A 17,117-nucleotide genomic window follows, 5' to 3' on the forward strand; every position below is an offset into this window, starting at 1 on the left:
AGGATCATTTCCTACCTATACATTGTTAAAATGAATCAAATTTCTTAAATATCAAACCACACTAAAACAGCTAAATCTTATGGATGTGTTCAAAATAACTAAATGATTGCATTTATCCATTTGTATCTACATACCACTTCTGAAAAAATGTGTAAGGCGTGACATAAAATTTTATTTAGAAGTACCCACTGTAACTCAGTAATTTATTGTTTTGTTTTTTAATGTTGAGTATGATAATTTTCTGATTATTTTACATGCTATGAATTTAGTCCATCATTACTACTTTTGGTAAATAATACAATTTAAAATGTTGACAGATGTGGCTTTTGGGCTACAAAACTGATTTATGCAGCCTACAGGTGAAAACTTCAATTTACATGTTGTTAAAATGTAAGCTGTAATTAATCTTTTCAGAACAAAGGAATGCATTGCTTATATGTTGGCAATGTATTAATTCTCATGGGTCATTTAGATAATTATTAAGGCAATGGAAGAGGTAAATTGCCAGTTATTACACGTAAAATACCGATTTTCTTTCAAAAATTGGCTTTAAGCTATGGATTCTGCTCCCTTTTGATAGCTCATAAGCTAGTTTTCAGCATTTAAGCAGCAGGTTCAAGCTGGCTGCAATCTATCAGAATATATTTTATTTTTGTTTTAAAATTGCACATGTAAAATTACTTTTTGTTATGATAAAAGGGAATTTAATGCTACATAAATATTGGTGGTGTCTTAATTAAAACCAAAAGTTTGATTTCCTTTATTTTATTAGTTTTAAAAATATGTAAGTGTAATTTAGCCAGACTATTGTTAAAATGTATCAAATATGTTTTTTCAAGCAGTTTATAAGTTATGGATAATATTACTGGTGATGTTAGCAATTTATTTTGATTCTCATCTTTTTCTCCATTAAAAGGCCCAGAAAATAAGCTCAGAAATAATAAGAAATTTGAAGCAGTTAAAATTTCCTTTTACAGCCATATTAGCCAAAAAGGACTGCACTTGACCTGTGTGTGTGTGTGTGTCTGTGTGTGTGTCTGTGTGTGTGTATGTCTGTGTGTGTGCTGTGTGTGTGTCTGTGTGTGTGTGTGTGTGTGTGTGTTTTATGGTTAATGCTTTGGGGTATAATATGAATTTTATTTTGCTACTGAGAAAATTCTTACTAGCTTCTAATACCTAATTTCCATCTATCTTCCTAGAATATCCACATGACGTATTTTTATATTCTTACTTTACTACTACTGATACTGTAATTTTATTGTAGTTTTCATAAATCTATTCTAAAAAGGTAGGGGGGAATCAAGCACAGTAAACTAATAAGGCCAGCACACAGTAGGCACTCGATAAATGCTGTTAGTGGACATAATATTTAACTGTACATTTTGCCCAGTGAGAAATCAGAGGATACATAAAATACAAGCATCAAAATGCATTTTGATGTTTCCACACAGAAAAATACTTTTCTGACTATATATGAGTGAATATCTGTCAGGCACTTTGATCCATCTACCAGTCTGTCTATATTTCTGTCTCCATATACAAATGCAATAAGGTTGTTTCACACATTTAGGGAGAGGGGAAGCCAATAGCTCTGGTTCCAGTAGAGTCATTTTATGAAGCTAGCAGTGATAATTGGTAATGTTAGCATTTGTCAGCAAGTGAGAGAGTCTCCACTAGCACCTGCTGGTACTGAAAAAGCACCCGAGCAGGGGTGTCGATGTACAAGAGGGTTGCCATAAGTTTTCTTCAGATGCCACTATGTTTGTAGCACAAGCAGTCAGTTAAGAACATTATGATTTTCAAAAGGAATTACTTCATAATTATATTATTGTCTTGGTCACCGGCAAAGTCCAAGTTGAATAAAGTAACACAGTATGGCTAAAGAGAACTGGATTATAAACGACTTAATTTTGCTTACTTTCAAAAATTTGGACCAGATCATCAAATGAGATCTCTTCTTTCTGACCCATACCTCATCCCCATGAATGTATTATAAAGTTAGTTAATTATGTAGGATACTCAAGGGAGAACTTAATAATAAAGCTGACATTACAATAATTCAGGCCCTACTTGAGAAACAAAAGCTATAAAAATTTAAACAAGAGCCAGGAGGATATGAAGGGAAAAAGATGGATGCCATCAATTAGGATTCACATCATCATATTCTTGAATTTATGGGAAACCTACCCATATGCTACTATAGCATTATTCACTGAAATTCTCTCCAGGGTATAAACAGCAGGCTTTGAAAATGCTATTTAAAGCTAACCAGTTTCCTTTTATTTTATTTTTTTTTTTTTAATTTTTTATTGGATTATAGGTTTTGGGGTACATGAGCAGAGCATGCAAGACAGTTGCGTAGGTACACACATGGCAGTAAAGGATTTTCCCTTAGACTGTAAATTGACTTAGGAGCTAGTCTATGTTCTCAAACACCAAGTTTAGACAAATACATTATTTTTAGGTTCTTCTCAGACATTTCATGTCTTCAAGGTTTTAATCAAAGTCATTTTCATGGCATTTATGAATCAGTAATTCAGAACACAGTTTCCACCCTCTTCTGCTGCCATGGTCAGATAGTTCTAGGGTTCTAATCTTGTACCTCCACTCACTAGGTATCAGATTCTGGTAAAGCTATTTAAGTGTATAAAATGAAGCATAATCTTGTCAGAAGTAAATGAGGCAATATGTGTAAATTGCTCAGCATAGAGTCTTGCACATATTACTACTCATATTAATCTGGGATTCAAATTCACCCATGGATCCTGAATATTTTCTGGATACATGAAAATACTCTTAATATGTCTAAAAAGTGCTTTTGGTTGGGCCCCTGTGTAACTCTCTACCTTCATTTAGCACCATTTTATCATTTGTATGTCTTCACTGCAGCCACACCAAATTATTTGCTCTTTAAATACTTATGTTGTCAGAGGCCATTGTGCTTTCACTGTTCCATGACTACTCTTCTTTCAAGAAAGAGCTCCAGCCTCTCACCCTACAGAAGCCTTTCACCACCCATCTGCACTGAAATAGTCTGTCCTATGCTGTCACCAAACCCTTTGTGTATCTTTATGATAGTACATGTCACTCATCTTGTATTTTTTATTTAAATTTTTATTTTCCTCCCACAAATATAGACTGAAACTTGGTTTGAAGGCAGAGGCTATTAGCTCTTATTTTATTTTTCATCCCCAGAGTCTCAAGGATAAGGCACATATTAGATGTCCTATACATGTTGGTTAAATGAGTGAATTGTACTGAGTCACCTGTGATTATGAGACTTTTCTGCTAAGGGAGGACCTTTTCTTCTACATAACATCTGAAGAGATTGTCCTGAAAGTACAGTGAGTTGAAATCTAAAGTTAAAACCAAAGAAAACTGTTAATATTTAAATCAGAACTTTTTTTTTTAGTATTATACTAGATGACCTTCTCTAGAAGCCCCAAATGAACACAAAAGACTTATTTAGATTTAGCTCTATGCATTTATCTGAGAGTGCATTTCTAACTTAAAAAATGCAATGCTTAACAATGTCATACTTTAAAAGTTAGGTGAATTTTTTAAATCTTGGAAAAAAAGCAAGATAATTGCAAAGGCTATTAACTTTTCCAGGCTGTGCAAAGACACGCAGCCTAAAAACGACAGTGATGGGACTACCTTGTACCAAACTTCCCTTGGACTGTACCCTCAGCTTCATACCTAGACTAAGGTTTGACAAGTGGGCAGGGAAAAAAAACGGTGAAAAAGACAAAGCAGGGACAAATCTTTTGATATTTTCATATGGATTTTATCGTGGATCTATGTTTTGTGATCATTATACTCTACTCCCAATAATTTACTCTCTGGTTTAAAAAGGCCACAGTCTCCAGCAGGATTTTAAATGCTATTACTGGTATAAACACTCAGGTTACAATTCTTTTTGTTAATTAGTTTACTCATTCTCCCTAAGCTAGTTTATATCAGCACTTTCCCCCTTTTTAATTATATTTAATTCTAACAAAGAAGACTTATGTGTGAATACTGTTCATCAAAACTACAGCAAAATATTCCTAAAAACAACAGCTAAATATTCCTTCTATCATAGAATCTGAAACCCAAGTAGCTTCATTTTAAGGGAGTAGAAAACTGAAAAACTGGCCTATTTCACAGTCTTAGAAAAAACACTTCCTAATAATACAAATGATAACATTTAGTAGGAGGGTAGAGTAGCTAACAGCATGGGCCTTGGAATAAAACACACTTCCATTTCAAATTTTAGCTTAGCTTCTTAGCAATTACTTAAATTCAGGTAAATTTGTTAAACTCCGTTAGGCTTCTATTTTCTTATAGGTAAAATAACAAAGAAAAAATACTTGTTTCATTGGATGTTGAAAGGTTTGAATGGAACAATTCCATGTAAAATATTTCATATCATTTTAAGCATTTTTTTAGGGCCTCAATGCTACCTATTATTATCGTTATCTATAAGGAATTACTATAATAAATTTACTTTTATTGAATTATTATACAGGATTTTAACAATGAGGGAAACATTTTTATTATATATTTGGACACTTTTTCATAAAGATGTATGGCAAAAGCAATTCCTTCTTTTCTTACAAGGAGAGCAGTAAGACGGATTTCTTTCTTTCTTTTTTTTTTTCGAGACAGAGTCTCTCTCTGTCGCCAGTCACCAGGCTGGAGTGCAGTGGTGTGATCTCGGCTCACTGCAACCCCTGCTTCCTGGGTTCAAGCAATTCTCCTGCCTCAGCCTCCTCAGTAGCTGGGACTACAGGTGCATGCGATCATGTCCAGCTAATTTTTGTGTGTGTTTTTTTTTTAGTGGAGACGGGGTTTCACCATGCTGGCCAGGATTGTCTTGATTTCTTGACCTTGTGATCCGCCCGCTTCGGCCTCCCAAAGTGCTGGGATTACAGGAGTGAGCCACTGTGTCTGGCCGTAAAATGGATTTCTAAGGCCAAAAAGAGCTCAATGGTAAAGCTGGGCTTAGAGTGAATAAAAGAACTCAAAGCTGATGTTATGTGACAACGAAAAATCACTCCCTTCATGTCCCAATTTGGTTTTCAGCATGTTGAGGCTCTGGAATTAATGTGGGTTTCTGATTAAGCCCATGCATCTGTATTTAAACTTATAGTGTGTATGTCAGTGGTGTTCATCTCCTGACCACTGTTTTTATTGACCTGACCTAACAGACCAAAGCTTCACAATTTTAAACTAATTGTAAAATCATTTGTTCATGGCTTTATTCTCTTCCAAGTTTTCACTAAAATCATGATGACGCCAGGACTAGTGAACAGTTAGGCTCATAGCCACAGAGACTCTGTGTAATAGCATCAAGGGCCACATTTTGGCCACATTACTATTGTGGGAGAGGAAGGCATTTCACGAAAGCATTTAATGATGGTACCCAAACATTAACTGAAATGACTGTATGAGTATTTACATGAACAAAATCTCACTTGAAAAGGCTATTAAAAACTTGGGACACGTGGTTTTAAAATATCAGGTCAAATTAGAAGGATATTCACAGCTTACGTGGTATCCCTGTATGAAACTTACTTTCATCTCCTGTTTCGAATTCGAATTTCTGACTGTAGCCACTGTATCCTGCCGCGGTTCTCACACGGATGTGAAATACGTACTTGGTGGCTGGCTTAAGACCTGTGATGATGACACTGGGGGCCTTGGACCTTGTGGAAGAGTAGGTCAGCTGCTCATGCTCCTGGGGGACAGAAAAAGAGAAAAAAATGAAATAGAGTTATTCTCCGTTTCTCTAGAAACATTCCAAAGTTTAACTGAGGCATTTTGCTCTGAATGCCAAAAGTACTGATCACAAAGAAGTGTCAGCATGGTTTTCCATAATTTGGCATTGAGTTGTTTATCATTATGATGCATATGGTACGATCCTATTTGGAAATGTATTAAGAAAGATGATTCATCTTATATAAACTGCACTTGTACTTCTGGTGATTTAGATTCCTGACCCAACTCTAAGAAACGGTGGTGGTGTGAGAACATGTTTACACAGAATGGCAGCTGCATCTTGAGAAAATGGGCACATCAGATCAGACCACACCAGCAGAGTGCGAGGGGCAAAGGTGGGAGAGTTCAAGTAGCCGCTACTCACTTCTACCCGCAGGTAGTGCCAAAATGCCAGCGCTATCTGTGGGTAGACCTGCGGCTGAAAGCAGAAATACATTCATTGTTTTTTAAAGTCTGAAATCTTTTATCCTGAAGTCAATTACTCTGTGCTGTAACTCAGTGATTCCTCAGTAGTGAAACGTGAAGTGGAGTTAAATTTAGGAAACAAAATGATGAATTTTTTCCCGTAAGGGAGAATTGACTCCTCCCCTAGATATTATAGTTTATTTTTAAACATACACTAGTTACATAGTGATTATGAGGTAGATTTAAAAATAATATGTCCACGAAGAAGCACTGGAGATACAGAAAGGCATGAAAGACTTACCACACCTGCAGAATCAGAGGCAGGGTTGAGGCCTGGTTCTCGGTCTCTTGCGTGAATTGCCAAATTATCTCACTTTACTAAATGGAAGTGAACTTGCCAGGGCATTCTGGATAATTTAGGCAGTTGGGGTTTGTTACATGGTGCTTCTTGCTCACTACCTCAGAAAAGGGCAGTTAATTTTACCTGTCCATAATAAGAGATTGTCTACAATATGCCACGGTGGGGACAAATTAAACCCATACTCTTTCTGTATGCTGTTAGAGTCAATAAGTTTACAATGATATTTTAATAGGGTTTCTGAAAAAATGCATTTGTATAAACAAAAGTTACAGGACAAGCTAGGTTAACAGGTCCTCAAGTTAATTTCCACCATTCTTATAACAAATCTAGAGATTTTCAGAGATGAAAAGTGACTTTCGAAGTCACTAGTTGAATCACTCATTTGATGATTCAATTCTATCTATAACATTCCCATCAAAATTTCATTTGGTGTTTGCCCGAAAACACTTTTATTTGGGAGACCTTCCCGACTAACGAGCCAAGTTATGAGAATGTACACATGGAGAATATGCCACACTTCATGTATTTGCTGATGCTTTAAGATTTCAAACTATGAAAATCATTTCTCCTAGGCTACTTTTCAGAAAAAAGGTCATATCTTAAGGATCATTTTTAAACTTTATGACCTTACTTGTCAGAACTTTATATGCTCTCTGGTTATTCTGTGCCTAGCTAAAGAATTGAATTTGCCATTTATATCCCAAACAATTAAACCGTTTATTAAACATAAACTACAAAGAAAAAAATGAGTTAAGAATAGCAACATTTTAAATAAAAACAAACGCCAAAAACTGCAACTTATATTTATCTCTAGGTGATTTTAAGATTAGAAAGTAAATAAATATTTATGAACCTAGCACGAAATATAAGGAAATAGTCTATAAATCAGCAATGGCTACAATAATCTGTTAGGGGTTACATTCAGGAGCTCGCTGATATTAAGGCCTTTGCAGTTAGATGGTTAAAATGCATATTGTGGGGAAAAAATATTTGTGAGCTATTAGAAAAAAAGATGTTGTTTCTGGCAGGAATTTCTAAAACATTTGGATTTTTCAATCTCATCACATACAAGAGGAGAATATGCTGCTTTTCATAGAATTTCTACAACCTAAGAATTATGATGTATTTTGAACGCTGTTTCACAATGTGAAATGATGACTGCGAGAAGGACTTTGAAGCAATGAAAAACAGCATTTAATCTCATTCCAAAAGAGAGAAGATACGGTTCAAAAGTTTACTCATTGAATGGCCCCAGGATAATTACACATCATATCCTTGCTGCTTCCTGAAAACATAGCTAAATAGTGATTTCCTACTCCGTGAAGTTACAGGGAGTAAAGGACACTTTTTACAGGCAGCTTTTAGCATTTTTGTTATTACCTACAGAAGTGTACCTGTAACTAAATCCTTGGAATGAAAATTCAACAGTAGGAAGTGTACTTAAAAGGTTCTTCAGCCCGAATCACTCGCCACAGGTGAGTGTTGCCCGCTTGTCTTATGTCTTGCGGCTTGCTGGCATGATGAGGAAGAGGACCCAGGAGGAAGCAGTCATGAGAATTCTTCACAGTACACAACAGACTCCTTTCCTCCTGGTGTTTGTAAGCTCCGGGGAAACCAAGTGAGCTTTCATCTATGATATGCATAGGGAGGACACTATTGTCCCAGAAGTTTGGCCAGTTCCCTTTCTGCTGATACATCAACTCCAACTGAAAGGTGCCGTCACCAGGTAGAGACCAGGCTTTACCACAGAGCCATTGAGGCTCTTTCTTCATCCTGGCAGGCTGAATTCTGAATATGGTTGGATAGGGTATGTTAGCATGCTTTTCTGGAGTTTGTACTGTAATGGCATAGCTAGCTGTATGACACGTAAATCTTCAGTTTTGCTAGGTAACACATTCCATTGCTCATAAAATTCTGTTTTTCATCTTCGTTGACTCTGTGATGAAATTCCTCTTCTCGTTTTAAATACTGTTTATTTTTGTAATTTCTTTTTTTCACGATCAAGCTTTCCAGAGGTTTGAACAAATTTTTGGCTTTTCGCTCTTTTTTTAAAAATCTATTACATTTAACATCTGTTCTTACTATAAACATCGTTTCTTCTTTCCACTTTCTTTGTGTTAGTTATGTTGTTTTCTAACTTCTTATGTTTCATGCTTACCTCATTCTCAGCACATTGTTTCAAATATATTATTTAAGCTGACAAATTTCATGCCAAGTGCTGCCATAGTTATACTTCCTAAATTTTCATCTGCTTTGTTAATCAGTTCTAAGTACTTATTAATATCCAAAATATGATTAAAAAATTATTTGTGGCAGATCCAGTACTGTTACTTAAAAATTTTTATGGGTTAAGACATGGTATCAAAGTGGTACAAAGAGAACCTCCAGAGACGTAGTCCCATGGGTGGCAAAGCACCCTGAACCGTGAATAGTGCGGTGGGGGATGCTCGCTGGCTGAGAGCACTGGCGATCTTGTGCACTGATACTTGTTGGCTGCAAGTGAAACAGCGTGCTGCACGACCTCTCCTTGGCTGAGCACAGAAAATCGCACTAATTGTGGAAAAAGCCATTGAGAAGAAATGAACTTTGACATATTTTTAGTTAGATGATTTTCTAAAATAAAATATATATACAATTCCTGTTTGACACATTTGTATCCAAATAAAAAAAAAAAATAGTTGTGAACCAAATAGTGGGAACGTAGAACACCATCAAATGGGGCAGGCAGATGCTGTTCACTAGAGAAGTGAACGTCCGCTTACGGTTCTCTTCCCATGGGAAGATCCGGGCGCTTGCCCTAGGCACTGCTCCTTCCAAGACGCTGAGAATCACGGCGTTTATGGGAATCATATTGTCACACTGAACCTTTCATTTACCTGAAATACTGAACTTAGCTTTATCTCCATAGGTGTCAACTTTGCATGATAACTAAAAGGGATCCTTTTACCAGAGTCTGGAATCCACCAGTTTTCAAACCGAAAACGAAGTGAAAAGAAATAGGCCCAGCACTTTGGGAGGCCGAGACGGGTGAATCACGAGGTAAACAGATCGAGACCATCCTGGTCAACATGGTGAAACCCCGTCTCTACTAAAAATACAAAAAATTAGCTGGGCACGGTGTCGCGTGCCTGTAATCCCAGCTACTCAGGAGGCTGAGGCAGGAGAATTGCCTGAACCCAGGAGGCGGAGGTTGCGGTGAGCCGAGATCGCGCCATTGCACCCCAGCCTGGGAAACAAGAGCGAAACTCCATCTCAAAAAAAAAAAAAAAAAAAAAAAAAGAAAAGAAATAGGCTCAGGTGTTTAGATCCTGTGGCTACGTCTTTCTACAGTCAGAGGTAACAGGGCCTGTATCAGTAGAACACAGCGTGGAGAGAATTCTACATCTGAGTTCTCCTGTCTGGAACATTATCTTGATTCTGCTTCCATTATGTACCTTGGCAAATTACCTTCAAGGTTTTGATTCACTCCTCTAGAAGACTCATTCATCCTATAGACATTCGTTGAATCTCATGGTACGTATAAGGTTCGAGGACACTCTGTTAGGTGTAGCTTACGTAATCACCAGCGTTCTACCCAGCAATTCAATTCTATAATTTTTTTTTATGTCAGAAGTGCAGGTTCTTTCCCCTGTGCTCTGAGTCACTGTCATCACCCCTCCTCTCCCTCCCTTGGGTTTACCCATTGATGGGAACAGATTCAACAGGCCAGCACAGTGTCATCTTTTAGCCGGTTTGTTTTCTCCAAAGCTCTTTGGGCCTATTGGGATTTCTAAAAGGTGTCACCTCTTTGTTTTATTTTTTAATTTTAAATTAATTGGATTAAATATACCATAAAAATTATATTCTAAATTATTCTCTAGACATATATATCAAAAGATATAACAGCAATCATAATAACAATGATTAATGTAGAGCTTTACAATTTACAAGGAGTTTTCATACACGTTTAAAAAATCTAATCCTCATAAAAGTCTTGTGAAATAAGAACTGGTAATATTTTTATTTCCATTTCTCTATGATGAAACTAGTTCCGAAGAAAGAAGGAATAAGTAAATTAGCAAAACAAGTAACACAACTTGTCAGTGGCTTCCATCCAATTTATATAGTTTATAATTTGTCTTTTATGCTTTAATATATTACTTAAGATAACATTAAAAATTTTAAATAAATAGATTGGAGGTGGCACAGGGTTATTTTTTAAAATTTTCTCAATGATTTGCAAATAATTATTTTTGCTACAGGGAATTTGTTAAAATGTTTTTGTCCTGATATAAGATCAATATGTGTAAATGTTTTTGTGTTAAAAAATAATTAGTATGTAATCCCAGCACTTTGGGAGGCCGAGGCGGATGGATCACGAGGTCAACAGATCGAGACCATCCTGGTCAACATGGTGAAACTCCGTCTCTACTAAATATACAAAAAATTAGCTGGGCATGGTGGCACGTGCCTGTAATCCCAGCTACTCAGGAGGCTGAGGGAGGAGAATTGCCTGAACCCAGGAGGCGGAGGTTGCGGTGAGCCGAGATCGTGCCATTGGACTCCAGCCTGGGTAACAAGAGCGAAACTCCGTCTCAAATAATAATAATTAGTAAAATTTCAGAATTTTAGGAGCAATATGCTATATCAATTGAGGAAACCAAACTCTTTAGAAAATTCTTCATTAGTAAGTGTCTGGGAATGTTTTATAATCCTCTAGTATATTTTTCAATTTTGCCTTATATTTCCAACAGTTTAAAATTGTCCAAGGAAGTGTAAGACTGCCATTTTAATATTTTAAAGGTATTACACAGTAAGGACATTAGACACCTTAAATAAAATGATCTGTAAATTCTTTGATTCTAACCAGCATTTAGCACTTAATTTTATATCATTTGTTCCCCTCCTCTACTTATTGAATGTGTGTCCATATATATCCTCAAGAAGACTGCAATTTCCTGAAAAATGCAGTCTACATTTCCCTAAAAAGGCAAAAAAAAAAAAAAAACCCCAAAAATGAAACAAAGGAGTGCTGGCTGCATAGTCAACATTTAGTAATGTCAGTTGGTAGATACCCACAAAGGAATCTGTAAACCATTTAAAGTAAGATATACCCTACGGCAGCTCCGGTCACATATCATTGGGAACTGAACTACTAAAACTGCACCTTCAACGTAGGGACACACATTAGGATGGCTTTCAGCTCACACTTATTCTACTATAACCAGATCTAACTACAATCTACTAGCAGGGTAAAATGGGGCTGGCTGATTGTCCCAGAAACAAGAGCAAGCTAGAATGACCATAGAATTATTCTCCTAAGTAATTGAACCCATGATGAGAAACTACAGACAAAAACTTCATTGAAGTTAAATAACCTTAACTTTCCTGATTTCTGCCTTTCCAAGGCTGGGAAGTTCCATGTGCCTTGGATTCTGTATTTTGGCAACATTAAATAGTAGCGGCAGTTGGGTTCTGTTGTTGGCAACCTAGAGAGTTGTTTTCTCTTCTCACATTCATTAAAATGCACAAGGAGGAATTTCTAATGGTGAGGGTGAGTAGAAAGGGTTAAGAAGTTCCTTGGTGGTTTAAGCAAGTGGGTAGGGTGCTCTAAAATGTTTTTCTCAGGTAAAAATTAGCCATCACTGTTGCAAAATTGCAAAATATGTATAAGTAAGAAAAATGTAGAAGTAGTTATTACATGCACACAACTACTTTTTGGCTGCATTTCTGGAGAAGTATCATTAAGTGTTCTGCTACTATAATTTACTACAATCAACTCCTGATTATTCCTGGTAATCCAAAATTACAGATAACCCAAATCACTCTGAAATGCATTCATGACTACTTTCATATATTCCTTCCAATGTGTACCTTGTTTCACCTAAAATGAATATTTAAAGCATTCCTGAACATTGAATATTGAACAGTAGTAGGAGATGGTGCAGAAGTACATGGATAGAGGAACACTGACGTGAAATAAAATATTCATAATTTATTTTCATAAAACAGATAACTTATATGTAGACAACGAACTGCTTGAAATATTGGTTATGTTTACTGTTAGAGGAAATGGCCTAATTATTAACGTGTGACCTTTAGAAAATACTGGTGCTAGAATAAGACCAATAGATTCCCAGTGAATAGATCCTATGAAAATTGGAAAGGTAATACCTATATCAAAGGGTCAAGCTTGTTGTCAGATAAGCCAAAATCATATGCAAAACTCTTTTACCGGATCCAGAAGGTGTGTAATGTAGCATTGTTTCTTTCTTTTAAGAGTAACTATCAATGATAGGCTTGTGCCTTAAGGTCACCTTGCAGGTGCTATGACAAATCTGAAAAAATTTTGTGTTTTCTTGCTTCTTAACCTTTATATTCCAACTGCTTAATACAGCGTGCCTAGCATATGGCAGGCTCTCATGATATATTATCCAATTGATTAAATTAAAAATTAAAGAATTAACTGCTCTATAGGTTTAGCTTTTAAATTCTTAAATATTATTAGAGCAATTTACAATTTGCTGGCACAAATTAATGGCAATTCAAATGGGAGCTGAGAAAAATTACTTTTGCTAGTGTCTAGTGCTTCTACAACTTAAATGCAATAATATTATGTCAGTATAGTATGCTTGTTTTCTTAGGAACATTGTGGAGAATGTCCAAGATTTTACTTGCCAAAAATATTTCACAGAACAGTATGCTATACAGAAACTATGATTTGTGCTAAAATATCTTTTAATACATATTCTTGATATTTATTCAGTTTTTAGCTTTCCCATCTGTCTTCATGTAGCCTACCTGTAGATAGATGAGATACAGATTTTTCTTCTGTGCTTTACCACTCTATAAATATTTACAATGATGTTGAACTAAAAATTAAATGTTTACAGTTTGAAACTTGGCTCTGAGGAAAGTGCCTTTATTCCAACATTTCTTAATAGTATTTGTTAAAAGTATATCATGGCCAAATAACAACTTTAATTTTGTCATTCATTCTTAAAGTTTTCGATCATTTACTAGAATTTTTAAATCACATATAAATTTGGTGATAAGAATAATAATATACAGATAGAAAAAAAGTCAGAAATATAAATAGCGGCGAGCAAAATATTGAAAGAATACATATTCATTGGAGTCCTGAGGATATATGAAATGATTTTAAAGGGAAAATAAAAATGAAAAATCAAACTCATTATAAGAAAATTTGAGGCTGGGTGCAGTGGCTCACACCTGTAATCCCAGCACTTTGGTAGATAGAGGCAGGAGAATCACTCAAAGCCAGGAGTTTGAGAGAGACCCCATCTCTACAAAAACAAAAACAACAATAAAAACTGGTGTCGTACACTTAGTTTAAACTAAGCATTTTACAAGAGTTTATACATTTCTGCTGATGTCGGTAGTTTAGGTCAAGTAATAAAATAGCCACATTAAGTGCTAGATAAAAACAACTTTGATGACAAAAGTTAGCATAAGTTAGCAACAAATGCTACTGAGAGAAAAAAAAAAACGCTAAGTATCTTCGGAAACATTAATATACATATGTTGATTTATTCAAATAGAAATGCTATTCCAAATGTCAAACTGAACATCGTCAGAGTTAAATCATTTTAACTACAGGCCAGAATGGAGTGGCATAAAACTAGAAAGGCAACATGTGCCTGGTCCTTTGATTAATTACATCTAATTTGGGATGTGGATTGAAAAACAACGGGAAATAATATATGTTTCAAAAAGAAAAATCTAGATAGATGGATATTTTAATTTGCTTTAATACGGTAACTTTTTGAAAAATCATGCATACATATTCCATAACATCATGTTGTATATCAGGGGTGTCCAATCTTTTGGTTTCCCTGGCCACGTTGGAAGAAGAATTGTTTTGGGCCACACATAAAACACACTAACACTAATGATACCTGAGGAGCTAAAAAATGAAAAATCACAAACACAAAAAAATCTCAAATGTTTAAGAAAGTTTACAGATTTGTATGGGGCTGCATTCAAAGCCATCCTGAGCCACATGCGGGTCACAGGTTGGACACGCTTATTGTATCTCTTAATTATACGCAATATAATTTATCTAAGAAATATAGAAAACGGAATTTTTTTTATAACCGTGCTAATTGGATTACAGGATAGGTTAAGAGCAATAAAAGGTAGCTGAGAAAAATTCTTTGCAAATAAGATTGTCAAGAGCAAATGCTGGTGGACTGGCATCCAGAATTGTCTCTTGGTTGCTGGAGTTTACAACAGAATTCAAGTAAACAAGGAAGATAAGAAGAAGAGAATTTCACTAGAATGAAATTGCCAGTAAAATATGAAAAATTATTTTGCAGGATGTCTTCACTAAAAACAGTATCATTTGTGAATATATGTGAAGTTGTACATTTGTCCAAATCAGCTATCACACAGTATTATGAGAGCTGCCTCTTGCATTGAAAATGCAGCTGAAATTCATTTCAATATAAAAGCATGGGAATTCCTTAGCCTCATTTAGGACAAGGGAAGAAAAGGCTTCTAATTGTTTATTTGACATTTTGTTCCCATTTAAATGTATTTTGTCACCATGGTGGAACTTTAAATTTTTGTATATTTGTTTGTGAGCCTTAATTGTGATCTGATACAGATATATTTGTTTTGTTCAAAAACTAAAGCAGGTATCTGTTAAGATTGATTCACAGAGCTACAAAGCTTTCAAGAAATGCAGTTTCTCCTCCCCAAAATGAAGATTTTTAACCTTCTTTGTAAGTTATATATTCTTGACTTGAAAAATATCCTATTATGCTTTAAATAATCCAATATTTTCAAATAATTATTTAACTTCAACATTAATTTTGAATTTCCTAGAAGGTATCAGATGTATGCCTCAAAATTTATAATAAAATAACAGAAAATATAGCTTGTCAAGATAGTATAACTGGGAACTAAGTATCTCATCACTGAGAAACTGTAAGTAATATAATGGTAACAAAAACACTGCACAACTGGCAGCTTCCTGAAGGCCACGCCTTCACACACAAAAGGTTTTTGTAGTTCTAATAAGGTTTTTAACTAAAACATTTGGATGTGAAAATATCTGCAGACAGTTCTAAATGTGAGTAGAGTAATTCAAGGCAAAGCAAGGTCACTGTACAGAAGCAGTATTTTAATCTGCATTATTATGAAAGGGTGAACAAATTTATCTACTCATAAACCTAGACTGCTTTTAAAATCAAATTTGCAAGAAAGAAAAATACCTATGATAAAGCCGTAAGTTAAATTTATAGTTAAAGATCATGACACTGTAGAGGTCTGTTCTGCAGAGGTCACACATATTGCCCATGTTAAATATTCACAGAGTATGTATTTAGGGGCCTGGGGTGCGAGCAATGGACGCAATTTCCTTGGTCATGCAGAGATCTCATTTTCAAAGTTGGATAATTTCTCTCTCTCTTTCTTTCTCTCTCTCTCTCTCTGTCTTTCTCTTTCTTTCTTTCCTTCTTTCCTTCTCTCCTTCTCTCTTTCTCTCTTTCTCTCTTTCTCTCTTTCTCTCTTTCTTTCTTTCCATGTTGGTCAGGCTGGTCTCGAACTCCTGACCTCAGATGATCCGCTCGCCTCGGCCTCCCAAAGTGCTGGGATTACAGCCATGAGCCACAGCGCTTGGCCTCTCAAAGTTGGATATTTTCATCTGTATATATTGATTGTTGTAAATACATTGGCTCAACTCAGTGCATAGTCCAAGTTCAAATAACGAAAAGAACTCATTTGTGGAAGTTTTCTTTCCACAATTTTGTTCTTTGCTTTTTCTCTCTATTTTTGATTTATGAATAACTATTTTTACCCTATAATCTTTCCAGATACAAATACAACTACTAAATCAACTTCAAGTTTTTAGAATGTCATGCATATTCAAAATTAATAAATTTGTTTTGACCCAGTACTGAAAATATTTACTTTTAAATTAGTAGAAATGAGAAGCAAAGCAAATAATCTAATATTATGAAGCCCTTCAATCAAGCACTATGGTTAAATAAAGATGGTTGTAAATTCTATTACATTCTTCTCATTGAAAAGTGAAGTCTGTGTTCCCTTTCCTTGAATCTGATTTAGTCTATGACTGAATGGACCAATAAAGGTAGAAGTGATGAACTGCCAGTTCCTGGCCGGGCCTCAGAGAAAACCAGCAGTTTACACTTTTGTCTTGGAGCTCTGCAAGGCAATCTAAGATATATGGCTAGCCTGAGACTGCCACGCTATGTGGAAGCTCAAGATGATCATGTGGAGGAGGAGACTTGGAGAGACAGCATGGCAAGGATAAGGGGCAGCGAGGCTAAGAAGAAGGGTAAGAAAGAGAGGTGAGAGAGAGAAAGAGTGTGATGAGATGATGCCTAGCCACGCTGCAGCTGTTCCAGCCTCCAGCCATTTTTTTACCACCCTAGTTGAGGTCCCAGATTATGAAGCAGAGATGAGCTGCCCCTGCTTTGTCCTTTCAGAATACCTGACTCATAGATTCAAGAGACACGACATTTATGAATTATCATTCTTAAGCCACTATATTTTGGCTTAAAAATTCTGCAATAATAGATACCTGGAACAAGTAGATTAAACATTAATCTGCATTTCACAG

General features: G+C 35.7%; 1 protein-coding gene across 5 annotated transcripts in view; it reads right to left on the reverse strand.

The window, feature by feature from the left end:
• EPHA6 (EPH receptor A6) overlaps positions 1-17,117 on the reverse strand; it is a 999,349-nt gene that overhangs the window by 334,638 nt on the left and 647,594 nt on the right. For 4 of the 5 annotated variants that reach the window (XM_054248973.2, XM_035283338.3, XM_002761301.7 and 1 more), the window contains one exon: positions 5,560-5,722. In XM_054248973.2, coding sequence (XP_054104948.2) covers positions 5,560-5,722 — 163 coding nt within the window. Of the gene's footprint in view, positions 1-5,559; positions 5,723-9,976; positions 10,040-17,117 lie in introns of those variants that run through there. The other variant, XM_035283340.3, reaches the window with a different exon arrangement.

The sequence above is a fragment of the Callithrix jacchus genome, chromosome 21, assembly GCF_049354715.1.
Source record: "Callithrix jacchus isolate 240 chromosome 21, calJac240_pri, whole genome shotgun sequence".
NCBI classification, from domain to species: domain Eukaryota; kingdom Metazoa; phylum Chordata; class Mammalia; order Primates; family Cebidae; genus Callithrix; species Callithrix jacchus.